General features: G+C 36.9%; 1 protein-coding gene across 2 annotated transcripts; it reads right to left on the bottom strand.

Moving 5' to 3' along the window:
• Positions 1-221: 221 nt before the first annotated feature.
• SEC62 (SEC62 homolog, preprotein translocation factor) lies at positions 222-25,347 on the bottom strand. 2 transcript variants are annotated; one of them, XM_036242617.1, is made up of 8 exons: positions 20,111-20,131; positions 19,272-19,380; positions 18,162-18,267; positions 11,031-11,235; positions 10,688-10,780; positions 7,560-7,620; positions 5,118-5,237; positions 222-1,930 (listed from the first exon to the last, which is right to left on the bottom strand). In XM_036242617.1, the coding sequence occupies exons 1-8, from the start codon at positions 20,114-20,116 to the stop codon at positions 1,461-1,463; spliced, it is 1,170 nt and encodes a 389-aa protein (XP_036098510.1). In that variant the 5' UTR covers positions 20,117-20,131; the 3' UTR covers positions 222-1,460. The 2 variants fall into 2 exon arrangements, with proteins under 2 accessions (XP_036098510.1, XP_036098509.1); XM_036242616.1 differs by lacking the exon at positions 20,111-20,131 and adding an exon at positions 25,204-25,347 and having other exon boundaries at positions 366-1,930.
• Positions 25,348-26,436: the final 1,089 nt, after the last annotated feature.

The raw sequence follows: 26,436 nt of genomic DNA, 5'->3' as shown, positions 1-26,436 counted from the left end.
ATACTATAAAGAAAAATAAAGCTATATGTAATAATATGTGTCAGTATACAAAAAGTGTATTTTTTTTTTTTGCAATTAGAAAAATTTAATATCTTTAGTCAAACACTTGGACAGGAAACAGCCTAAAGAAAAATAAAGACCCAAACACGCCACCTATTTCAACTACAAAGCAAAATGCTTTCACTATGACTAAAGGAAAATAATTTAATATTCATTATCAGTTTATAAGAGTATAACTCCAAGGAATGATTATGCTTATAAATAAATGCAAGACTTTTCCAAAGATTTGTAACTAAGATATGCAAGACATAAAATCGAACTGCAAAATTAGTTCAAAGCAATTACAGTCCAATGGTTCTCTTATGTTTTCTTTCACGTCCTTTATTTTAAATTGATGTTCTAGAACAGTGAGTTTTCTTTCATAGCAGTGCCTCCTGGGCTGATAATACAGTACCCCACTTCTGAATGTAGAGATTTAAAATAAATCAAAATGAACATTAAGGCATACAAACAGCTACTTTAAGTCTGTTCTTACTTAACAAGGATCGTTTTAACTCATTCAAACACATGGAATGTCGGCACAACACCCGAGGCTGCTGTAGAAAGATCACAGATGTTCTGTGGGTCATTGAAACTTCCATTTCTCTAAAAACATACCCTTTAATGGTCTTAATTTTAGAAATTTAAGTGTTAAGAAAATGTCTAAATAATAAGTAACAATTAAAATAAAATGTTTATTTGTAAATTATATACAGAATACATTTTACTTTACGACAAGGAGATGGGAAGAGCCATCACCTTCCAACAGCGCTGCTTGCTCTCTGTTGGAGATGACCACCTCTCTCTGAATCAGATGCACAAACCAGTTCGGATTTCCTAAGTTGGAAAAGGAGAATTTGTAGCTAAACTACAAGTGCTGTTGCAGTATTACTAGTTGGCCTGTTTTCACAAAATGCTTTTGAACCCTGTTAACTCAGAATATTAGAAATTTCCTGGTATAATTTTATAATCAACAAAAGTTAACTGTCAAAAACAATGAGTTTAAGCATTTCATCTCAAAGAAACTGTGAAATGGCTACATAACTATACATAATCTGAAATGTTGGTGTTTCTTTTTTATCCCTTTTAATGATTTGGATTAGTCTAACAGTAAAAAGCCATACAACTATCAAAAATGCCATTAATCTAAATGTCATTGTGGAAAGTGCACCTTTGACAACTATCAAAATTAATGAGACCTACTTACTGTAAAATTATCAAATAGATAAAACTTATAAATGGCTTTTAACTGTACCAATAATAGTATTCATGAAACAAAAGGACTGAATAGTCCTTGGCTGTCAAATACATTTCAGTAGATGGATGTAAAGAACGCTACAAATGTCATGTGTGCATCATGATGGTCAGCCAACCTAGAAAATCCAACTTCTTGTACTTTTTTAGTCCCCAAATTAGGTAGATTATGATTTTTCATGTGAAGATTTAGTTGTTTCTCCATCATTGTCATCTTCTTCCTCCTCTTCACAATCACCATCTGTTTGTTGTTCCAGTTCTTCTTTTGTGATCATTTCAAAATCATTCCCATTTCCACTACTGTGTTGGGATCGGTCATCTTCCCTCCTGTCACTGTCTGTGTCAGAATGCCGCTCTCCACCTGAGCCTTCTGTTCCATGATTTCCTGGTCCTACCTTTCCCTCTTCATCTTCCTTTTTCTCACTGTCTGACTTTTCCTCACTGTCGGACTTCTGCTGTTTTTTGGTTTCAGACTTCTCATCTTTCTTTAAGTCTGCTTTTGGTCCTTTATATTCATGTGTGTACAGAGGCCTGAAGGAGTCAATGAAGCCCACATCAGCAGTCAGATTTGGCAAGAACCAAAAGTGGTGCCTTCCTCCAGTTATGAGCCAAATGATGAGAAAGAGAATGCAGCGAGCTGTGGGAGAAAAATGTCTCTAATTGAATCACTCAGGCATTGAGTCTGATAGCAGGGAATATTTGTTAATAAAAAACTGGGAAAACATTCAGAGTGCTATTATTTGCACATTACATGTATCTTAAATTAAACAATTAAATCCTTATTAGTTTAGCAGCTATTCCAGTATTGTAGGCACAGAACATTCTGCTCTGAACTTGAGGGCATAATGCTACAATGCCATTCAAAGAATTATTTTTATGTTTTTCAGCTGGGTACTGTTTCATAAATATAATTTATGCATTTTGTTATGTTATAGTTAAATAAGCATTGCCATCCAGTTGGACAGGACCATTGTATAGGAAAAGGAAATAAATTTGAGTAAGTAATACAGGAATCTTAAGCCATTAAAAAACAAACAAAAAAAAAAAACCCACATACAAAAAAAACATATCCTCAGTGAGGATTAAAAAAAGATTAACAGGTGGATTAATTCTATTCCGTGGACTTAAATCTTTGCTGAAATTTTTCAAAGGGCCTCTAAATTTTCAAAGGTTTGAGAATTTTCAAAGGTGCCAGAAGACACCAATTCTTTGATTATATCTGATGCCAGATTAAGGTTTATGGCTTCTCATTCTTGATACACTACCACTAGTTACCTGCTTCATAGTATGTCTTGGCCTACAAATGTGCTGTGTTACATGGAAAGCATTAGGGGATTTTCTCAAGGTGACTAAGCTAGAGGAAGGAAAAAAATGAAAGGCAGGTGGAATGGCTTCACAGAGTTAGATATCTGAGAGAAAAAAGAGGCCCATGGCATGACTTGAGTGAAAACACTAGATGAGCTCCTGGGCCCATGGATGGAGGCACCAACTCAGGACATACCTTGATGTCTAGGATGAAGGGATGTACAGAGGGAAATTGCTTAGAGTTGTAAGAGTAATGCTTTATAAACATAAGAGTCTATTCATTATCACAGAACCTCAGAATAACTTGCACCCACTTCAGATACTCTTGGTCCAATTATGCCCTTTAACAATAGATATTAGGTCAATAATGTGGGTGCTGTTTTTAATTTTTATGCAGAAGTACTCCTATATGTCTTGGTGGAAAAGTTGATTTATCATTTGGAAAAAATAATCAGAACTCAGTACCCATGTGCCAACATAAACTCTAGACGGCTCAAGGAATTATATGTAAGTAAAAAATCACTATACGGCTTTGGATAAGCTAAGAAAAATTCCTATTTCTTTCCCAAAGTGAAAAATTAAGTTAGACCTGTCCCCATTATGTGGGAAAATCTTCAAAGACAAGGATTTTAAGTAAAGTAATATTTGTTAAAAATTTTCATGGTAAATAACACGCTCATTGTAAAAAACACAGACAAGAGTAAAAAAACAACAACATTAAAATCACTCATAACTACCACCACTATTTATATTTAGGTATATTTCCTTCCAGTCAAACCCTCCTTGGCATAGAATATATATATATATACAGTTTTTAATCCTCACCTGGGGACATTTTTGCATTTAACTTCAGATAGAGCAGGAAGGAGAGAGGGAGGAAGAGAGAGAGAAACATCAATGTGAGGGAGACACATTGACTGGTTGCCACCCACATGACCCCAAATGGGGCTGGGGAAGAACTTCAACGGAGGTACATGCCCTTAGCAGGAACCAACCAGGACTCTCTGGTCCATGGGCCGACACGCTAACTGCTGCGCAAACCAGCCAGGGCTGACATGAAATATTTCTATTTCATAAAAAATCTTCCAAATTCAATAGGCAAAAGTCATTTCATTATCTTAATTTTATTGTTTGATTATTAGTGACAAGCATTTTTCATGTATTTATTAATCACTTATTTTTAATTTTCTCTTTTAAATTGAGTTTTTATATTGTTTTATTTTTAGCTATGAAAGACACCCAGAAATATTAAAAAAATAAAATTACTTATGTTTTCTTGATTTTTTAAAAAGACATTTATACATTCCTAATGGCCTGGCTGGTGTGGCTCAGCAGTGAGAGCGTTGACCCATGGACTGAGAAGTTTCAGTTTGATTCCCAGTCAGAGCACATGCCTGGGTTGTGGGCTCAATCCTCAGTGAGGGCCGTGCAGGAGGCAGCCCATTGATGTTTCTTTCTCACGCCAATGTTTCTCTCTCCCTTCCTCTCTCTCTTAAAAAAACAGTAAAAACATATTTTAAAAAAACAACAAAACTCCTTAATGTATCTAGAATTTATTTTGGTACATGGCTGCAAACTGATTTTTCCTAATGGCAAATCAATTGTTTAGAATCATTTATTAAATATATGGAGAGAATTTAAATATTTAATATGTTTCATTTACCTTAAGTCAAAATATAAAAATGTTTTACTGAAAATATTATGTCTAATAAATGAAAAACCACTGTAAAAATATTAACACCCTTGTAGTAACTAAATTTTAAAGCTTATTGATGTGCAGATCAAGCCATAGTAAACCTTTTTTCTTCAGAATAGACCAAATCTAATCAAGCAGATACACTACTCCTTCAAGTCTGAGTCAGATTTGGGATACAACCCAAAAAGTAGGTTCATATACTTCTTGATTTGCTTGTATTAATTTTGCTATTATGCTTTTAAAAAAAATCTTTATTGTTGAAAGTATTACAGATGTCCCCCATTGACCCCCTCTCCTCCCTATTCCCACCCCTCTCCTGCTTTCCCCAACCTATTGTCTATGTCTATTGGTTATGCATATAAGTTCTCTGGTTTATCTCTTCACAACTCCCCCATCACCCTTTCCTCTTAAGTTTGTCAGTCTGTTCCCTACTTTCATGTCTCTGGATCTATTTTGATCGACAGCTTATTTTGTTCATGATATTCCTTACCTGAAGATATTTTTCCACTGATTTGTTTTTAAAGACAGAATAGAAAGGGGGGGGGGGGAGAAAGAGAGAGGAACATTGATGTGAAAGAGACACACTGATTGGTTGCTTACCGCATGACCACAACAGAGGCTGGGGAATTGAACCTGTAACCCAGTTGTGTGCCCTCAACTGGGAATCAAACCCGAGACACTTTGGTCTGCTGGCTAATGCTCTAACCTCTAAGCCAACTGATCAGGGCAGCTATTAATTAAGCTTTATTGAAGCTCCAGACTACAGTTCTAAATGCTCAACATAGACCTTACCGAAGTCAGTTTCACTAGTAACAATACTCACCAACAGCAAGGAGAAGAATGCTGGCTACAAAACAGCCTGCGCCCACACTGAGGTAATAAACACCTACTCTCATTTCTGCTGGCCAAAGAGGGAAGAGGGTGGCTGCGATCACTGCAATCACTGGAACAAGAAATGACAAAGATACACAGATAACTTTTAGATTAAAATTTTAAATGGCTTGGTTGACATAACAGTGAATATATTCCTAGATGGAAAAACTGAAACATACACATATTGAAATATATTAAAAATCACCACTTTTATAGGTAAAAATGATCAATTTTCAGCCATTTCCCATAATTCAATTTAACATTTTAATTACTATTTTAAATTAGGTTAGGATTTTTCTAGAATAGATTACATATAGTTTGAAAAATATACTGACAAAAAATGTGAAATTGTTAGCTCCTTATAGGATCAACTGCTACTGTTCTCCAGCAATGTCTACTTTATTTTTTGACTGTAAGACACCTGTCTACTGAATAGGGGAGCTTAAAGAAACAACACCCCAACAAAACTAACCAAAAAAAAAAGTGATTCCACAGATTCTCCCTGGAGATTCTGATTCTGGGGTGGAGCTAAGAAAAATTCCTACTTCTTTCCCAAAGTAAAAAATTAAATGAAACCTATACACCCTACATGGGAAAATCTTTACAGACTAGGATTTTAAGTAAAACAATATTTGTTGGATTTTTTCATGGTAAATAACATACATGCACATTGTAAAAAAATATAGACAACTGTAAAATAATAACATTAACTATCACCACTATTTATATTTAGGTGCATTTAGGTGGTGATACAGATGGTTTTTGGTAGTTATGGAAACTGTATATAAGTATCTCCAGTTTTTTTCTAAGTGTAGTAGGACTACACCGAAGAATCATAAAAAATTAGAAGTCTGGCTATAAGGTCTTTGGAACAAAAGAGATCAGGATTCAAATTCTAGCTATATCATTTATAAACTAAGTGACTCTGAGCAAGCTATTTAACCCCTTTTAAGGCTAGATTATTTTATATTTAATATGTGTCTGTTCCTGTTGTAAGGATAAAATAAAATAATGCATGTAAAACATTTAGCAAAGTTACTAGTACACAGTAAGTGATCAACAGCTACCAGATACTTGGGTTGTAATTGTTTGAGTTTCAACTCTTAAGAGTTATTTTGAATGGGATTTTATGATACCTTATTAAGCTTTTTTGTTTAACTGCTTTTTTTTTAAACTTGTTAAATCATTCTCTTCCTGCCCACCATGCCCCCCTGCCCCCCCCAAATAATACCTATGGTTAAAATACAACAACAAAACTCCCCAAAACTGCCTATATAAAATTAAAATTAGCTACATAGAATTTTTTTCTATATAAATAAGCTTATACTAGTCTTACTCTTTTGCAATTTTTTTTTTTTCATTTAATCGATTCTAGATATCTTTTTATCAGTACATCCCAATTCTTTAAAAGCTGTATTGTATTCTAGTGGGCAGTTTCACCGTTTTCCTATAAAGAACTTGAATCATTTCCAGTTTTATCCTATTATATACAATAGTGCAATAAATAGTACAAACTCCATGTACATTTGTGCAACCGATTATAGCACAAGATAAATTCTTTGAGGTGTGATTGTTAGTTCAAAAAGTATAGGAATTTAAAATGTGAAAGACAGATGCGGATTATCCTCCAAAATATTTGAGGGATTTGGATTAGAAAAGATAACAGTGTCAATACATATTTCTGAATAGATTCTTTGTGCAACTGTATTAAGAACAGCCATGACCCCGGCTGGGTGGCTCAGATGGTTGGAGCATTGTCCCATATACCAAAAGGTTTCAGGTTTGATCCCTGGTCAGGGCTCATATGGGAGGCAACAGATCAATGTTTCCCTCTCACATTGATGTTCTTTTCTCTCTCCCTTCCCCTCCTTCAAAAATCAGTAAGAACACATACTCAGGTAAAGATAAAAAAAAAAAAAAGACAGCCATGGGATGAACTCTTAGAAGTAGAATAGCTGGATCAGTGTATATACATTTAAAATTTGAAAAGTTATTGCCAAACTGCCCTCCATAAAAAGGAAAACAAGGGACATACCATCTGTTGTTGGACAGTGTTGGTTTTTCTCAGTGTTGGACCTTCACTAAGACTAGGTATTATCAAGCTCTATAATCCTTTTAATCACTGTTGCTTTAACTTGTATTTATTATGCGTATGATTAATAATCCTTCATGATTATTGGTCACTATATTTCTTTATCTGTGAGTTATCATTACTATTTTTCTACCAGGTTGTTAATCTCTTAAATATCTTTGCTTTAATGTGTTGCAAATGTTTTCCTCCTTTTATCATTTATCTTCTGACTTTAATAAATTTATTATTTTATGTTAAACATTTTTCTTTATAGCGTTTGCATTTTTATTTTCCTTTCTACATTTTAGAGACTGTACTTACCAAGAATTAATCCCATGACAAAGGTTTTAAAGTGAACTGGGTCATAGATCCACACATATACCTAAAAATATCAAGAAACCACAGTGCTTTAAGTTTTAAGATCACATTAGAAAGTTAAAGTTCATTAAGCTCAAGTCTATGTTTTAGATCTTTTATAAGAGTAATTTCCAACCTCTTAACATGTAAGAACTGCTTTTTAAGGTAAACAAATATCAAAGATCTTTCCTTCAGTAGTAGCAGTTTTTTTGGTATCCAATTGTTTTAAAAATATAAATTCTGTATAATGCACTTAGGTTAATTTCCACATACTTACATTCTTTTAACAAGTTGTTTATGTGTGTAAACCATTAGTTATTCAACCTGAAGACCAAAAATTGTACAACCTTTTTGTCTTCAATATAATTATGGACACTGTCATGAGTAGAACCCGTCTGGGCTAAGACCACAGTTAAAAAGATTCCAGACAGGCTCTATTACAGATCTAGCAGCTCTCAAATCCACCCTGTTCTTTTCCACTGATGGTACAAAAAAACCATTATTAAAGATCATGCTTAGTGAACATAAAGATTCTATGGCTCCTTGCAATTTCACTGCCTATTTCCCCATGGAGGGTCTGTAGCCTATAACCTGGGAACCACTGCTTTAAAGCTTAATTTACTTTATACAACAGAAATTGACTTCATTCAGAATAATCACACTATGCTTAATCATCCATAAAACCCCTAGATTTATCTCTTAATTTCTATAAAACAGTACTCTTCCATTTCCTGGTTCTATTTTGACCAGAGCTCTGTTATTGTCTTTTGATTTGGTTCTATTTCTAACATTGGGGGTTCCGTTCTTTTTTTTTTAACTCTGCACATTCCCCCTGGAAAATAGATACACAGACATTGTTTCTGCCAGTTAGCATTCTAAAAAAACTGTTTTTTAAAGACATTTCCCACCTTTATAAGTTTTAAGGCATACTTCTTTCTACATATTTCTACAGAATAAAATCTAGCCTTTTCAGGAATGCAAGCACCCATAGTTTTGCTCAGACTGCTTCCCTTACCTAACAGATCTATAATGCCTTCCCAGTGAACCTGGCAATGTGCCGCCATCCTTCAAGGCTCAGCTCAAGTGTTCAGGATCTCCAGGACTTCCTTATCCTCTCTTGATTACATTAACTATCCCTAATTGGTGTTCTCACAACATAACAATTAACACATTGTAACACAGTACCATGTTTAAAAGTTTGTATGTTTGCTAGACCACAAGAACTTCTAAGAAGAGAATTTTATTATATTTATCATGCTATTCCCAGCATCTTAAGAATGTCTCGGCATATAGCTGATGCTTGATGTCTAAAACTGAAGGTATTTGAGCTTTCATGTTAGGAAAGACCTGTGGTCTTCAATTACATGGTTCTTTTTTTTGTTGTTGTTCAGGTAGAGTGGGGGGAAGAGAGAGGAACAGAGAGAGAGAGAAACATCGACATGAAAGGGACACATCGAGTGGCTGCCACCCGCACAACCGACCAGGGCCGGGGACAAACTGCAACCGAGGTACATGCCCTTAGCAGGAACCGAACCCGGGTCTCTCAGTACCGCAGGCCGACGCTCTAACCGCTAAAAACCGGCCAGGGCTTCAATTACATGGTTCTTAAGCATAGGTTCACATTAGAATCACCCTGGGACATGTTATACAACACACACACACACACACACACACACACACACACACGAGAGTCTCATGCAAGTGTGTCAGGAATGAGCTAAGGCACATATTTTCTGAAAAGCTTTCCCAGAATTTCAAACTCACAGCTCCCAGAATCACTACTTTACATACATCACTTTTGTATTAGGTATAGGAAGAAAAGATATATTTTGAAATTCATAATAATTCAATGGCCAGTATATAACTAATGTTTTCGTATTGATTTAATGGCTAAATTAAGCAGCCTTTTGAAAGACCGTCACCACGCAAATCTCCCATTAACAACAATACTTTTTTTAGGTCCCTAACATAGTGTGTCTAATTATAAGAGGCAAAAACCAGTAGGTGTCCCCCATTAATCATTCTGCTTTTTCTTTGATAGTAATGGAAATCCTGCATTTTTGGCTGGGCAAATGCCTGCCCAGTATAAAAAAGCATGTTTCTAAGATTTTATTGCAGGTAAGCATGACCATGTGACTATGGAGAATGGAATCCAAGCAGAAATGAAAATGTCAGCTTCCTGGAAAGGGTCCTTAATGAGGAGGCATGTCCCTCATTCTCCTTCCCTCCTTTGGATGCAGATACAAGGTTGGCAGTCATTTTGGACCGTGGGTAACCTTTACTAATTCCTTCACATTGAAGGGAAGGCTCAGATCTACCATGGAGCTGCCATTATCTGTAGTGCTTACCATTCAGATTTCATTGTTGAGACAGAAATAAGCATCTATTTTGTTTCAAGCCACTGTTATTTCAGGTTTCCTAGCATTCATACACCGCTGAACCTAATTCTGACTGATTTTCAATAAATTATATATATAAAAATTCAGAGAAATTATTTTTAACTTTTTTTTTTTTAATCCTCACCCAAGGACATTTTTGCATTTATCTTCAGATAGAGCAGGAGGGAGAGAGGGAGGAAGAGAGAGAGAAACATCGATGTGAGAGACACACATCGACTGGTTGCCATCCACACAACCCCAACTGGGGCCGGGGACAAACCGCAACCGAGGTACATGCCCTTAGCGGAAACCGAACCCGGCACTCTGGTCCGTGGGCCGACGCTCTAACCACTGAGCCAAACTGGCCAGGGCATTATTTATTTTATTTATAGATATATATTTTAATTGATTTTAGAGAGAGGAAAGGGGAGAGGGAGGGAGGGGGGGGAGAGAGAGAGAGAGAAACATTGATCGGTTGCCTCCTATACCCACCCAGACCAGGGATCAAACTCACCACCCTTTGGTGTATGGGGCAATGCTCCAACTAACTGAGCCACACTAGCCAAGGCCAGAGAAATTATTGATTGTTAAGAAGAGTAGATTTTATATCTACATGGTTAGATTTATCTAAATTTTCTTAGTAAAAACATCAAAGATAATTCTAAAAACTCCTATGAAAAATTGAATTTCTACTTATCAGCTAGATACTTGTACCTCATTTCCATCTAGAAAAACTTGATCATCATGTGGCTCAAGCTTGAATTTTTTCTTAGTTTCCTTCTTTTTGGGAGTTCCTGGAGTTTCCTCCTATTAAAAACATAAGTTAAATAGAAGAAAAAACACTTACAAACAAGCAAAAAGCAAGATGACATTAATATAGTAAAAAAATTTTAATCTTTGAGGCACAGAAATGAAAATTCTTAACCCACAGTATTTATAAAAACCTGAATGTTATCATCTTCCGTGGTTGTTACACAGTATTTTAAAAGTGTGCATATGCCAGTGATCACGTGCACACAATGACTTTTGATTTTTATTTAATCTTAGTTGAAATCACCTTTTTGAATTCTTCCTTTTCACCATCTTTTTTCTTCTCTTTTTCCTTTTTGGTCTTTTCATCTTTTAGATTTTCTTTCTTGCTCTTTTTATCTTCTTCTTTTCCACTTTCAGCTTTTCCTTTTTCTTTTTCTTTTTTAATGTCTTTATCATACTTCATTTTCATTACTTTTAGTGCCCGGTGAAAAAATTGTTTCTTTAAAAGCCTTTAGAAAAAGATGAATGACAATTATAAGATATAGACTAAAGAGCAAATATATCAAGATCTGAATAAAATGAGCAAAGAAAGACTAACATTGACAACTCACAAGAGAAATTACAATTAGTAAGCCATGGGGAAAAAAGTCAACCCCAAATCTAATAAAAAAGTCTATACTGACTATCTGACTATATAAAAAAAAAGCCAATCTGACTATATAAAAGTTGTCAATCTAATTTTCTTTCCTTCTTTTTTAATTCTCACCCAAGGATATTCTTCCATTTATCTTCAGAGTGAGAGGGAGGGAGAAACAGTGATGTGAGAGAGACAAATTGATTGGTCCCTTCCTGCACAAACCCAAACAAGGCTGGGGACAAACTGCAACCGAGGTATGTGCCCTTAACCAGAATCGAACCCGTGACTCATTGGTCCACTGGCTGACATTCTAACCATTAAGCAAAACCAGCCAGGGCCTAATTTTCATTTTTTTAAACTACATAATTTAGATATGAGATTATATAAGTTTGGAATTATCCTCATGAAATGTTTCTCTATGTTCATTAAGAGTAGGACCTGGCTGGTTTGGCTCAGCAGTTAGAGCGTCCAGAAAGACCCGGGTTCAGTTCCTGCTAAGGGCACGTATCTCGGTTGCAGTTTGTCCTCGGCCCTGGTTAGGTTGTGCAGGTGGTGACCACTCTGTGTCCCTTTCATGTCAATGTTTCTCTCTCTCTCTCTCTCTCTCTCTCTCTCTCCCCCTCCCTCCCTCCCACTTGATCTGAACAAAAAATGGAAAAATGTCCTCGGGTGAGGATTAAAAAAGAAAAAGAGTAGTTAAGGCTGTGCTTTATTTAATGTTAAGTCTCAAATTCAAGAGGAAAGGGTTCAATAAATATAAGTTTTTAAAAATGTTAACAGATTAAAAATATGTCCATGATTTGATTCAAATCGTGTCTTCTGCTGTCTTTTTCTATATTATTTTTTTCTCCATGCACTTCACCATTCAGCCTGCCACTATAATGAAATATCTTCAATTAAGTAATGACTAATTAAATATGCTAAGGTGAGATTTCTGGACTCTGACAAAACTTTCACAGCATCAAACTGTAAACTGCACAATATATTTGGTAAAACAACATTACCTACTTCTTGTTTCACTTATTTCTCTCAAGACATTGTTCTTCCCTCTTTTTTTTTATCCTCACCCAAGGACATTTTTCCATTTTTTGTTCAGATAGAGTGGGAGGAAGAGAGAGAGAGAGAAAGAGAGAAACATCGATGTGAAAGGGACACATCAAGTGGTCGCCACCCGCACAACCCAACCAGGGCCGGGGACAAACTGCAACTGAGGTACATGCCCTTAGCGGGAACTGAACCCTGGTCTCTCTGGACCACAGGCTGACACTCTAACCACTGAGCCAAGCCGGCCAGGGCATTCTTCCCTCTCTTTAGCAGTTATTTCTTTTACATTCTTACCTCAGGGCTTTACACTGGCTATCCTCTCCACCTGGAATGCTCTTTACCCCAATAAGCATGTCCTTTTGGTTCACAACCTCACTTCCTTCGAGTCCTCCCTCACATGGTACCTTCTCACCTAGGCCTATCTTATTTAAAATTATAACCCCCCCCCCCCAGGGCACATGCCCATGTTGTGGGCCAAATCCCCAGTGGGGGGCATGCAGGAGGTGGCCAATCAATGTTCCCATCAGTGTTTCTATCTCTCTCTCCCTCTCCCTTTCTCTCTTTCTCTCAAATCAATAAAGAAAAAAAATTAAAAAATAAATAATAATACTCCCCAATCCTTCCTATTTCCTTATACTATCCATAACCTTTATCTTGTAACTTGATATACAATTTATGTTATATCTATTTGCCCCTTTCACTAGACTGTAAACTACTTACAAGTGAGATTCCTGCTTTATTCACTTCTTTATCTGATAAGTTCAGAAGCTCAGCTGACCCAAAATTAAGTCAACCTTGGTGGTAGGTCCTTTCTAACCTTATAATCCTACTAAAAAAATCCTTACATATGTCACCTAAAAGCCATCTTTTCAAATCTTATGTTCCAGTTTCAGAGTTCCTGATTTGTGTCTTCATTCCTGCCTGATAAAGTACAACCACCAAAACACAACTCACTTCCACCAGCTATATTCGTTAATGGTGATTATCCACCTTTCTACTCCCACAGTTGCCTGCTCAAGCACATTATACCACTTGTTAACTACCTCCCTCCTGTTCAATGATCACTTATTTCTGGTCATTATGCTGTGCCCTCTGGAGCACCTGTTATTACCTGCTTAGCTGGGCTTCTTTCTGCTGCCCAAATAGCACACCTCATGTACATCTCCACAAAGTTAACTTCTAGGTAGCCTCACCTGGCCTTCTACTTGTTCAAAAGATCTATATAGCACATAATTGTGCAAGTGTCTGAAATGCCCCCAAGAACTCCACCATTAATACCTGCTACATATATGCTTATGTATGTAAACAAACAAAAAATTTAAATGAGTCCCTTAATAATTAGCTACTTATGAGTAAAAAGTGAGATTTAAGAGTAGTGGTGGGTATTTGAATATGAAGGGGGATTTAAATTTTTACTCTACTTCAGAATTTCTTATAAAATTTATAGTAAACATATTCTAATTTTAATTACTTTTGCACTAATGTGATTTCCAGATTTTCTATGAGGAACATGTATTACCACTTAATATGAAAACAAAAACACATCCTAGTTATTGTATACTGAAAACCAGCATTTCAAATTACAGTTCATATTGTGGATCTCCACATATGAAGAGTGTATGTATACACATATAGATAGTTGAGCACATATTCTCAAATGGTAATGTGGTCATATATAACAAATTTTAGTAATTTGGATTTTCTTCTATATCATTTTAAGAGTGGAAAATGTTGTTCTTAAAAAAGTAATAAATAATTTCAAAAATAAAACAGAACTTTAAGAGAAAAAGTCTTTCCCTTGGTGAGTAGATATATAGGGCACAGAAGCACCAGGAAAATCAGTTCTGTCACTACTCCTGCAGTTGCCCTACCCCCAAAGAGAAGTAAACTATTAATCAAATCGATGTTGAAAAGTTCACCTTCTGGTAGATGGGTTCAAATATCACCTCTAACACTTAACTATGTGTGTAGTGTTGGGTAAGTTACTTAGTTTTAGTTTATTTATAAAATGTAGTATCTATTTCATAGGGGTTTCTAGGACTAAATAAGAAGCATGTAGATTGTTTAGCATGGTACCTAACATATATGTACTCAATGTTAGCCATAAATGCTACAACAAAATCTTGAATTTCATTTAATAGTTATGGAATACACATACATAAACACATTTGGTTTTGGAAATCATTAATTACGGCAATCATACCATTCTGTAATAACTAGTAGTATTAAGTAGAATCATTGACTTGTTCCTTGATAGGTCTTCAGAGAATGTCTACTTCAACTCATTTTATATCTCAAAAGTGAGATAGCATTTAATATGTAGTAATATCAGTGCCTCCATTAACTAAGCTTTAAATACATCATATAATACAAACCATTTACACAAAGCTCTCTGACATTTTCACAGAATTATTCATACTTCCTTATCTTAGTATGTTCTGTGCCCTTTGCCAGGATCAAATATCCTTTCTTTTACTGTTTGCTGGGTAATCACCTATCTATGTTTCAAAATTTGAAAAGACACATTTTCCCTGTGAAGCCATTCTTGAAGTTTCCCCACCTCTGTCTTCCTTACAGAACACACTGCATTGTAGTAGTCATGAATCTTCTTTAACTAGAATAGGTGCTTTGGAGGCAGGAACTAAACCACAGTCATCTTTGTATTTCTGGGGCCTGGCATATAATAGATATTTGTTGAATAAACAAATGGATCAAAAGCATAAAGTTATTAAATTTCTTTCCTCACCTCTTAATTTGGGGGGGGGGGTTAATGAACATTTATTGAGGCCAGATATGTGTTCAGGACTTTCACCTATGTAACAATGGTGAGGTTTCATTAAATGACATTATGGTCCTACAATTTCCTTTAGAATTAGCTGCCAAGAAATTTTTAAAAACTAACACATGCAACAATTCTAAAATAGTTAAGAGCTAAACTATTTAATACCAGCTTTATAAATGCTGTAGAACTTTAGATACAAAGATTAATGTGGGCTGAAGGACCTGGGGCATACCACTTGGCAGAGATGAAACTTGAGAGATATTTACATTGAAAAGCAGGCAGGATAGCAGGAGAACCATTTGGGAAAAGTGGCAGGTTATGATCAAGTATAGACCACAAGAGAGAATGAGTGTGGTATATGAACAGGAGTCAGAAGAACATTACTGGACTGTGGGATTGGTGATGCAGTCATATGAAGAGTTAACATAGTGTTAGATTAAATGCTAAAGAGTCTGTACTTGAAATAGGCCATAAAGAAGCATTAGAGCCCCGCCAGTGCAGCTCACCGGTTGAGTGTCAACCCATGCACCAAGAGGTCGCTAGTCTGATTCCTGGTCAGGGTACATGCCCAGCTTGTGGGCCTAATCCCTAGTGGGGGGCATGCAGGCGGCGGCTAATTGATGTTCTCTCTTATCGATGTTTCTCTCTCTCTCTCCCTCTTTCTTCCTCTCGCTCTAAAATCAATAAAGAAAAAAAAATATATATATAAAAGCATTAGAGCATATTACATAAATTTGGTTCATGTATTAGCCCACACTTTCTTGTTTTGTTTTTCCTCAGATTCCCTTAGCAGCTTCAGAGAGACGGAAAAGTGTCCTTTTGTACTTTTGTCAAGCAGAAAACCATGAGGGCTGGACATCACGAGGCCTCCATTGTTGCATTAGAAGTGGCTTTGAAGAAATTTAAGTAGTTATGCTTCTCTATTTTAGTGCAGAAAGGACACAGACAACCTGACATGAATGGAAATAATAAACACAATGAAAACTGAGTGTATCTCTAGGATACTTTCTGTACACAGGTCTTTTGGGCTTTTCATATAATAAAGTATCAAGGTTCCTAAAAGACCAAGAGATGTGGATTAATGCTGGCTGCTCTCCTCAGAGACTTGGGCTTATACATTTAATATTCAAAAAGTATTGTTTTCTCTGATATTTGGAAGTAGTGTTCCTATGAAACCTTTTGGAAGCTGAAAGGGTGGAAAACAAAGGGTATCCCCCGCTTTTCAAAAATTCGCTTTACATTACTTCACTTTCATGAAAGAACTATATTAGCACTTGGTTTTGCTAACCTACAGAAATCTGAAGAGGATTTTCATTTTTACAAATAAAGCTGTTAGTGTACTAATGTAGGTCTTTTGAGAACTCTCAGAAAGTGGAGGATATCTTTATTGACAGGTGAATCCTTCATCTTAATTTTTGCTTCATTAAATACATCATCATTTTGTTGGGGGAGACAGTATAGTGGGCAGTGGTTAAAAGCATGGTCTGTGGAGCCAGATTTAGAATTTTGGCTCTGACAACACTTAACTAGTTGTGTGACCCTGGGTAACTTAACTAACGTTCTCTGTTTTTGCATGCATTACATCTCTTAGTTTTTACATCAAACGTAAAAAATAAATCTATTTTGAGGCAAAGCAGGGAAACTTGTATTTTGAAGTTCTAAACACACAAGCGGCTATAAAGAAAAATACCAACTATACCACTGTTAGCTCATCCCTGCTCTAATAATGAAATTTTCATGTTTCTGAAAGGTCCATCAGTGACTTTAGTTTTTAACGAGTACTACAAAGGTTAAGAAATTTTAAACAATTCTTTAAATTTAAAGCTTTAAAAACAAGGTTGTGAAATAGTGGTTTTTAAGAGGGGCCTCATGTGGCTGATACTTTAAATGCCATTAAATAATATATTCATAAATTGCTATGTCTACCTCCCTACCATACATATAAAGTAATCTAAAATGTCAAATTCCCACCTATTGCCCTGGCTGGTTTGGCTCAGCGGTTAGAGCTTCGACCTGCGGTCCAGAGAGACCCAAGTTCGGTTCTGGCTGAGGGTGTGTACCTTGGTTGTAGTTTGTCCCCGGCCCTGGTTGGGTCGTGCGGGTGGCAACCACTTGATGTGTTCCCTTCACATTGATGTTTCTCTCTCTCTCTTTCTTCCTCGCTCTCCCTCCCACTCTGTCTGAACAAAAAATGGAAAAAATGTCCTCGGGTGAGGGTTAAAAAAAAAGTTCCCACCTATTATAAATTATAGTATCACAAAAACAAAATTAGATCATCAGCATCTTAATAAATATTCTTAATTATTTAAACCAAGGGAAAAAATGAAAAGAAAAACCAGCATACTTATTTCCAAGAGGAAACTGACTTTTATATACCACTCACCATCAAAAGTTTTCTCTCAAAGGAGTACTTATGAAAAACATGAATACATTACTGAACTGCCTATTTTTAATTTTGGAGTCAAGAAAAGGAAGATGTAGCAGCTGCCTTGATTTTACAAGGAATAAATTAGCAATCACTAAACAAAATAGGGAAGGATACTAGCTAATAGCTCAGTGTGTAGGCACTAAAAGAACAAACAAACAAAAAGCCCACAATAACAGGTCTATTAGGAATCCTTGCCAAAGTTTTGGAAAAGACTCCCCAACCATTTGCTCTAGAAAAGAAAGACTTGTTTGTTCACTGTAGGCACTGGTGTATGACTTTTATTGCTGACCTTTTGGTTTAGTCAGCCTGGCAAATATACAAATGTTAACAGAACGCAAATATAAAGAATAAAGATTCGATAGTCTAATACCAAATAAATGTATTTCCAGAGATACTGAAGAAATCCAGTTTGCATGTAAAAGCTATGTTTGAGCTATGCTGTTACCACTACATTTAATGATAAAAATGGGTAAGAAACTTCAGAATTATGAAGAATATTACCAAATCACTTTTTAGTTATCCTTCACAAAGAAATAAATACTACCTGTTGCAGTAATCAACCACAGACTCCCTTGTTGTAAATAAAGCTTCCTCTCCTTTCTTGGCCTTTGCCCACTTTGAATCCAAAAGGCAATCCACTGCTTTTGAAGCTAAAGAAGAAATTTATTATTTTAAATTTAGTATACATTGAAATTTATGTCTATCTAAATAATATTTTATAAGGCAAATTCCAACATCTGGCATCAGAAAATAAAACCAAGTTCAATAAAAAATTTAAGTCTGATATGATCATGGTAAATAGTTCCTCAAAACCTCAATTTGTGAAGCATATTAACAAGCATCTTTTTAAAGTAATGCTGGGAAATAAATGACATTAAAAAATATTAACTAAAGCAATGGGGAAATGTTCTAAAATACAAACTCAAAATAAATGTAAATATCGCTCATCAAATAATCACAATTAAATGCAGGATAAAGAAACCAAAAACCTTCCTCTCCCACTGTAATATAAATTGTCACCATGCTTTTACTGTAACCCACTGAGGAATAAGCTCTACAATCTACTGCTGTCACTAGAAGACAGTAAATATATTAGTTCCAAAGCGAACAGCATGTCCATTTTTGTAAACTCTTAATGAATATCAAAATCATTAATCATAACACTAAAGAAAGACAAGATAAATAAATTTCTTCTCTATAATGGCAATTCAATCTTAATTAACTCAACTACTATTTATAAGCTATGGGGCTATGATATAGATAGCATTAACTTATTATGAGGGTGTTGGGACTACGTGAAGAACCAAAACTCCTAAATTGGTTCCAACAGACTTGTTTCACACAGAATTCTACTCCAGAGTTTTACAAAAGGATTATCTTCAAGTACATGTACTATCTGAATAAAATGTAGTCTTACTATTGAAAACAAATTTTATTTTAAAAATTTCCAGGAAATGTTATTACAAAGTACTTTATCTTTTTATTATTGATAGTTTTGATCATAAAAGGAAAGAACAGGATAATCAATTGTCATATGCTCATCACCTAGCTTCACTAATCACACTTGGAAAACACTTTTAAAACATCTACATATTCCAAATTTAGGTATCTTCATAAGATATATATACTAATATATACACTGATGTAATCTTACCAATAAAATAATCAACCCGGTGACCCATCATATTGGTAGACTTTGTTGGACAGTTGAATCGAAGATACTTGGCTACAGCCTTCTCTTCCTTAGATGGTTCACCAACTTCCTGCAAAGTAAGAATATTAATTCGATGTAATCATTTACTTGAGGAATTCATGTACTGAAGAATAATTTACAGATCTGTTCGGCAAATCTTGTTAAGTGGAGCATTCTTTCAAGCTTTCTCTGAAGTAGATCTGGTAATCAATACAAAAGAGGATGGAGAATTTCTAAAATTACGTATCTTTCAAACACAAGTTGATAGAGCCAAAATCTGTCTGCTCCTTGGCTTCAGCTACAAGGCATTTATTTTGAGTTGTTTTTCCAGTATGGTAACTACATTGTACCAGTTCACCTTCACTCTTGCCTGGTCTCTTTTTATAAGCCACAAAGCAGTAATTCAAAAGATTAAACGGTTGCTAATAGTGAGTGCCCAAATGTCAAAGTAAGTAGAAACAGGTGCCATAAATAAATGTCAAATAACAACTAAAGCTATGTATCCTGAACAATGGACAACAGACCTTAGGAGCAGTTCTCAGATTAACCAAAGATAGCTAACTGCCCCAGTGTGGTAACCATGAGAACTGAGTTCTGAGATGCTGAAGATTTGTACTTCCTTCCTTTCCCCTTGTGGTTCCAAATCCCAGATACTCTGGGACTCCTTTAACACCTTGTTGTTGTTGTTTTTTTTATCCTCATCCGAGGACATTTTTCCATTTTTTGTTCAGATAGAGTGGGAGGGGGAGAGAGAGAGAGAGAAACATCAATGTGAAAGGGACACATCGAGTGGCTGCCACCTGCATAACCCAACCAGGGCCGGGGACAAACTGCAACCGAGGTACATGCCCTTCGCGGGATCCGAACCCGGGTCTCTCTGGACCGCAGGCCGACGCTCTAACCACGGAGCCAAACTGGCCAGGGCTTGTTGTTGTTTTTTTTCTTTTCTTCCTTTGTAGGGGTAAAGCAAAAATAAAAATGCGATAAATTACACTCTTATTTGAAAAACTATTTATGGAAGTGTACAGAGAGTTTTAAAAAGGCTGCTTTAATCCTTCCGCCTTTTCCCCCTTCTAAATTTTCTCTTACTTTCTTCATTGTTTATCATTTCCCCTCTTCCTGTTTATACATTAGGCTACGGTACCTCCCCTCTTTTGATGTAAACAAATCTTCAGAATATTTCCATAACTTTTCCAGAAACCTTCTAACAAAAAGTGAAGGCCTTTTGGGAATAGCATGACCCACTAATAAGGAGAAACCAGCTCATCAAACCTCAAATGAAAAGAACTTTATATAACTCAATGAATGAGCTCAAATGTCTTAGAATGAGGACGTGAAGAACCAACATTTTGAGGCTGGACTGCCATCTTTGCACCCAAATACCAAGATGCTGGCTGCCATAACTCACAGTCCAAAATTATATAAATTGAAAGTCTAGTTAGAACACTCTCTAGTTACTTAAGAAGTACTGTTTTTACTTTAGAATACATTAACACTCAAATACTATAATGAAATAGGAATTACTGTTTATATATATAGTTATATATATATGGTTATATTAAGAACACATATATGTATGTATATAAAGTGTGTGTGTGTGTGTATATATATATGTGTGTGTGTGTGTGTATATATATATATATATATATATGCAGTACTTAAGATAACCTTTCTGAGAAAAAAAAAATTAAATCAAGCCTGTAAGCTGCAGGCTTCATTCAATCTTACAGAATTTTTGACTTAGAAGAATTTTATTTACTTTTTTTTTTTAGTTTTTATTGATTTTTTTTTTTCCCCCAGAAAGAGGGAGAGATAGAAACATTGATGTGAGAGAGAGACATCCATCAGCTTTCTCCTGCATGCCCCTCTTGGGGATTGGGCTTGCAACCCAGGCATGTGCTCTGACAGGAAATCAAACTGGGACCTCTTAGTCAATGGGATGACGCTCAATCCACTGACCCACACCAGATGGGGTTGACTTAAAAGAATTGAAAAAATTTCTATAGTCAATAGAAATAAACTTAGTTGTTTGTCGGGTGAATTGAGCAAAAATGCTTAGTCCACAAACTGAATTTGTGTCTTCATACAAGCAGTGTAAAAATATTGGTGATAAGCAAATAGGGTTAACAGAATAAAATCTGAAAGCTGGAGGGGACCGTAGATAAATCATTTGCTTAAAGTCACACAGCACATTACCAATAAAGTTTGAAAAGTATCTGTATCGTAACTCTGATAGTGCCCTTCTGTAATATCCCCTTTGCTTCACTCCTATTGTAAGCCCTCCATTACACTTCTGGGTGGGGTTTTCACTTAGGACCTGCTTCCTGGGTTCCTGTTTCCTTCAGAAGGTCCCAGAGAGTCAGATTGCATAGGCTTCAACTTTCTCTTTTCTTTCCTTTTCTGAAATTAAGTCTACTGGCCCATGATATGTCAGAATTTTGTTGTCAGGGAGACAGACAGGTAAAACCAAATTAACTGAGGCACAGATTATAGAAGTTCTAAGAAATAGTAAGTCATTTGATGTCCCAAAACCCAACTAGATACTTTCCATAAGCAGAACACTAAATGGGATGATTCTCTCTTTAGTAGGGACAAGTCATGTTAAACATGGCATACAACTTAATATAAAGATTTCAGGATTAAACTATTTCAGAACAATTTATTCTTATTTTATCAATGGGGAGGTGGTAAAACCATTCAACTGAGAATTAAAAGACTTGGTCTAAATCTGGTTTTACTACCTTGATGAGTGATCCTGAGTCAAGTCACATAACCTCACTAAATCTCAGTTTATCTGTAAAATGAGGGTGATGGTAGAGCAATAAATTTTATACTTAGTAATATTTTTTGATCAAGCTCCTAAAAGTAGCTTAAAAGACAATGGGATGAGGGATGATGGTAGTGGGGTACTTAAGTGATGGGGCTTTGGGGCTATCACTCTGCTTTCATATAAGAACCACATTTGTGCAGAAGGATTCCAAACAAACCCTACTATTTGAAAATGTTTGAACTCTAAAATCTAAAATTTCATGATATTAAGATTCCAAATCAACCTTTCTAGTAAGCAGCACTTTTGTTAACCTATGCACACTTACTGTATGTTTTTAAAAACTTACATAATTGCCTTTCTTAAATAACTTAAAATTATTTATTTTGAAATATTTCATTAATGTAGATTGAGATCACTTCCATTTGAGAATCTCAATCATTAAAATTTCCCAATATGATGTCAATGAATATGTAGCTTACTTCTGGTTTTCAGTGACCAGTAAAGTAAGTTCAAGAAGGAAATGTGTCAAATAGTCCTCCTGCTTCCAACTTTGATGGGATATCAGAATGTGAAATTATGCTACACTTGAAAAAGCAAATGAATTAGCTACTTTTTAAAACCCAGAACTTGTCTGTATCAATGGTTTCCCCAATGTACACAATACAATTCAACTACTAAATCTATTAAACATAAAAAGCTTTTCTAAACAGCAAACATCAAGTAACAAACAACAGGAAACTTGGTGAATATTACAGATCTTTTTGCCCAAAAGTCTTACAATAGAACCTTTTCTAGAACTTAAACTTTGAACTTTGTCATCACATTTGATCTTTCTGTCTCAAGTGATGTCAATATTATAGTTTCTGAATCTCTGGGAGAAATAAATAAGCAACTTTGTAAGATATTGTGTATTTTAATTAATTTGTTAAGACTGTATAGTAGTACTCCAAGTAGCACTCCCAAGATCTTCACAACATTCCAGTACAGCTGTATAGAAAACTCTGAGGATGAAAAAAATATGTATTATTTAGCTTGATTTAGCAGTAAGGCAAGCTGATTTTTAACAATCAGATCCTCACATACTTATCTGATCTTCAAATAAATCATAGTAAGTAAATACCTATACTTTATACTCACAACCTAATGGTTTATTTAATGAATAAATAGGAGTTAATCTTTCTTCAGCATATCATATTGCTTAAAAAAAAAAACCAAAACAAACCACCATAAATCATTCACCCTTGGGAAGAGGGGAAAAGGAAGAAGTTATGTGCCAAGCACTCATTTAATGTATTTTTTCACAACAACCCTATGAGGTTTTTTTTTCTTTCTTCTTCTTCTTTTTTTTTAAAGGTAAATATTCCTTTTTACAGATTTGGAAATGGAGGTAAAAAGTTAACTTGCCCAAAGTTACACAGTTAAAAATGTAAGTGAAACTTCTACAAACAGGCACAATTTGGCTCAAGTTTTAGCTTCTACCCACTACAATACAGCGTCTTTTTTTTTTTTTTATCCTTAACCGAGGACATTTTTTGTTGGGGGGGGGGGAGAGCGAGAGAGAAACATCTATGTGAAAGGGACACATCAGGTGGCTGCCTCCCGCATGACCCAACCAGGGCCAGGGACAAACCACAACCAAGGTATGTTCCCCTAGCAGAACCGAACCCCGGTCTCTCTGGACCGCAGGCTGACGCTCTAACCGCTGAGCCAAATGGACCAGGGCACAATACAGCTTTTTAAATCTACCTTCCTATTTACTATAAAAATCACAATTGAAATAGGGCAGTTATTCAAAAAGTGAATTAGGATCACTTTTACAATATTAAATCATAGCTGAAATAGTAAAAAGGGCATAAAATGTACTATATGTATAAATATAAGGAATCCAATAAGTACAAATTTGACAAATTCTAATAAAAGTTTTATATATTCATATCTGATCAATAACACTCAATCCTGAAGGGCTAGGAATAGTATAATTAGAAATTTCTTCCGTAATAACCTTAAACCTTGGTTTTTATGACCTGTCTGAATCCAGGAGAACTGTTTCTTTATGACCCCCTTCTGTATTTCTGCCCAACTCCAAAATTCCAAAGTTTTCAGAATTTTAACTTGCATAACTCAAATCACCTGTGGTGTAGGCCAAGGCCAATGACGTGATAGTTTGCAGGTTTGTTTTTTTTTTTTAATGGGGAAAAAACAGACAGAAAAAGTCATTCTAAGCAATGAAATAGTAAAGACAGTAAGTGTAACAATGTGTGATTAGTATATTAACAATTTACAACATGCTATCTTTTGATGGCACATGAAGGTTTCCAGGCATATGAAGGTTTCCAGGCACACGAGCTCATGGGACAGCGAACACCCTGAGTCTAGGCTGTGCCACATATTTAATACTCTTGGTAAAGAACAAGAACAACTGGGGGGTGGGGGTGGGGGATCGAAGGATGACATGCCCAGATGACACGCATGAGGAACGAGGGCGGGATGTTATGTAGGTTACGAGAATGACACACTGCAAGGTTTCTGGGCGCGACCAGCTCGCCGCAGTACCAACGGGGTTGTGTTTATTTACACTGTGTCGCGTGAAAGAAAGGAAAGCAAGCCGGAGAGCTACAATTGGACTACTAAGTTAATACCACTGAGGAGCCAGGAGGGTATACACAACTGCACATCTGGGCAGGCAGATCGCCGCCTGCACCCCCGGGGGGCCGACCAAACCCAGCTGACTCCCCTTCCACGGTCCATCTGTCTGCGCACAAAGAACCGGCTGCTTTCCGTCAGTCCTCCGCCTGCTTCCACCCCCATGACCGTGGCCTTAATTTCAAGATAGCTAGGCGAGAGGATGGGGTGGAGCAGGGAGGAGGGGAGCCCGCGGAGCAGGCGGACCTCCCAGCGGGGCGCCTCCTGCCTTCCGCCGCTACCCCGGCACCGCAGCCCCGGTCTCCGCGGTCGCCAACACCGCCTTCCCTCGGGCCCCTCACCACACCGCACCCGGCGGCCAGGCGGCAGAACCCCGCCCCACCTCGCTGTCGGTGTCGCTCGCCCTTCCAGGGGGCTTCCCCTGCTTCTTCCACTTCCGAGCGCTCTGAGGCCCCCTACCCCAAGACGCGGCTTTGCTACCTGAATCCGCTTCTTGTGCCTCCTGCGTTCCGCCATGTTGGCCGCTCCGCCCGGTTCCCTCTGACGTGGAGCGAGGAGGGGGCGGTGGAAACCTCGCGAGAGCCCTCCGCGGGCCCGTTATGTAACCCGCGGGCCGGCGCCCCGCACGGGGGAGGTGGCGAGGGGCCGGTACCCGGGCGGCCCCGCGGGCCCGGCGGCGCCTCCTGTCCTCGCCTCTCTCGGCTCCTTGTGTTGCAGGAACTGGAAGTGGCTGGGACCAGGAGGAAGCTGAGAAGTGGCCCAGAGGACAGGACTGGAAAGAGGCCTTGCTTGTCAAACCCGACTGAGCGTCTGAATCACCTGGGAAGCTACTGACAGGCAGATGCGCGGGCCCCACCCCTGGGAGTCTGTGGTTTGGCGTGGAGCCCTTCGCACGGCGCTGTACTGCGACCTGCGGGGTGCTAGACGGCTCTGACGTCTTCCCCGTGGGCCCTGCCCCACACGGTCCCCAGAGCAGACTCTCAGCTCCATTGTAAAGATGGGAAAACCGAGACTACTGGGACGTCTTTTAGTTGAAGCTCCGCAACTGGTAGATGGCGGAGCGGCGGCCTCGTCCAACTCGATTGCCATGCGACATACGGGGTAGTTGGGCTCATCTCAAACAAACTTTGGATTTCTCCATTCTGTTTTCCGCGTTGCTTTTTAAAACTCACCTTTACAATCCAAGAGTAAGAGAGAATCTAGAGAAGTACAAGCAACTAGTAAGATGAGTAGACGATTTTAAGAAGTTGGGAATGAAGAAGACAGGGGGCTTTACATCTGGTGAATTACTATTATAAGTATTATTTTAGAGACATCTGGACCAAGGAGAATGGGCTTAGATGGCTACTAATTTAGAGATTCCCATGACTTTATGGAGATTTTAAGGTACTTTTATTTGTAGACAATTGGGCAAATACACAAAAGTAAGATGAAGAAAAGAAAAACCCCCTAATTCTACCTCTCAGAGAGACTATCATTTTAATTTTCTTTTAGTATTTATTCCTACCTTGTGTGTGTATTTATATTTATACATTTTCCCCTTCCCTCATATTGAGATGATATTTTATATGTAATATGGTAGCCTTTTTTTCATTTAATGTTATGTTGCAAGCATTTATTATATCATTAAAAAATTCTTCAAGCTTCCCTTATTAAATATGTAACCTAATAAAAAGTAAATGTTTAACTAAGGTAAATAGTGGCATCTTTTTA

The sequence above is a fragment of the Molossus molossus genome, unplaced genomic scaffold, assembly GCF_014108415.1.
Source record: "Molossus molossus isolate mMolMol1 unplaced genomic scaffold, mMolMol1.p scaffold_m16_p_5, whole genome shotgun sequence".
Classification (NCBI taxonomy): Eukaryota; Metazoa; Chordata; class Mammalia; order Chiroptera; family Molossidae; genus Molossus; species Molossus molossus.
The sequence above is the reverse complement of the archived record's forward strand: the minus strand, read 5'-3'. Positions and strand labels throughout refer to the sequence as shown.

Excerpts from the sequence above, each read along its gene's own strand:
- SEC62 (XM_036242616.1), bottom strand. The coding sequence starts at position 25,239 with ATGGCGGAACGCAGGAGGCACAAGAAGCGGATTCAG. Across the intron at positions 18,268-19,271 it reads CCGGGTTGATTATTTTATTG|CTTCAAAAGCAGTGGATTGC; the intron begins GTAAGATTACAT and ends TTTCTTCTTTAG. Across the intron at positions 5,238-7,559 it reads TGTCATGGGATTAATTCTTG|TGATTGCAGTGATCGCAGCC; the intron begins GTAAGTACAGTC and ends TTCTTGTTCCAG.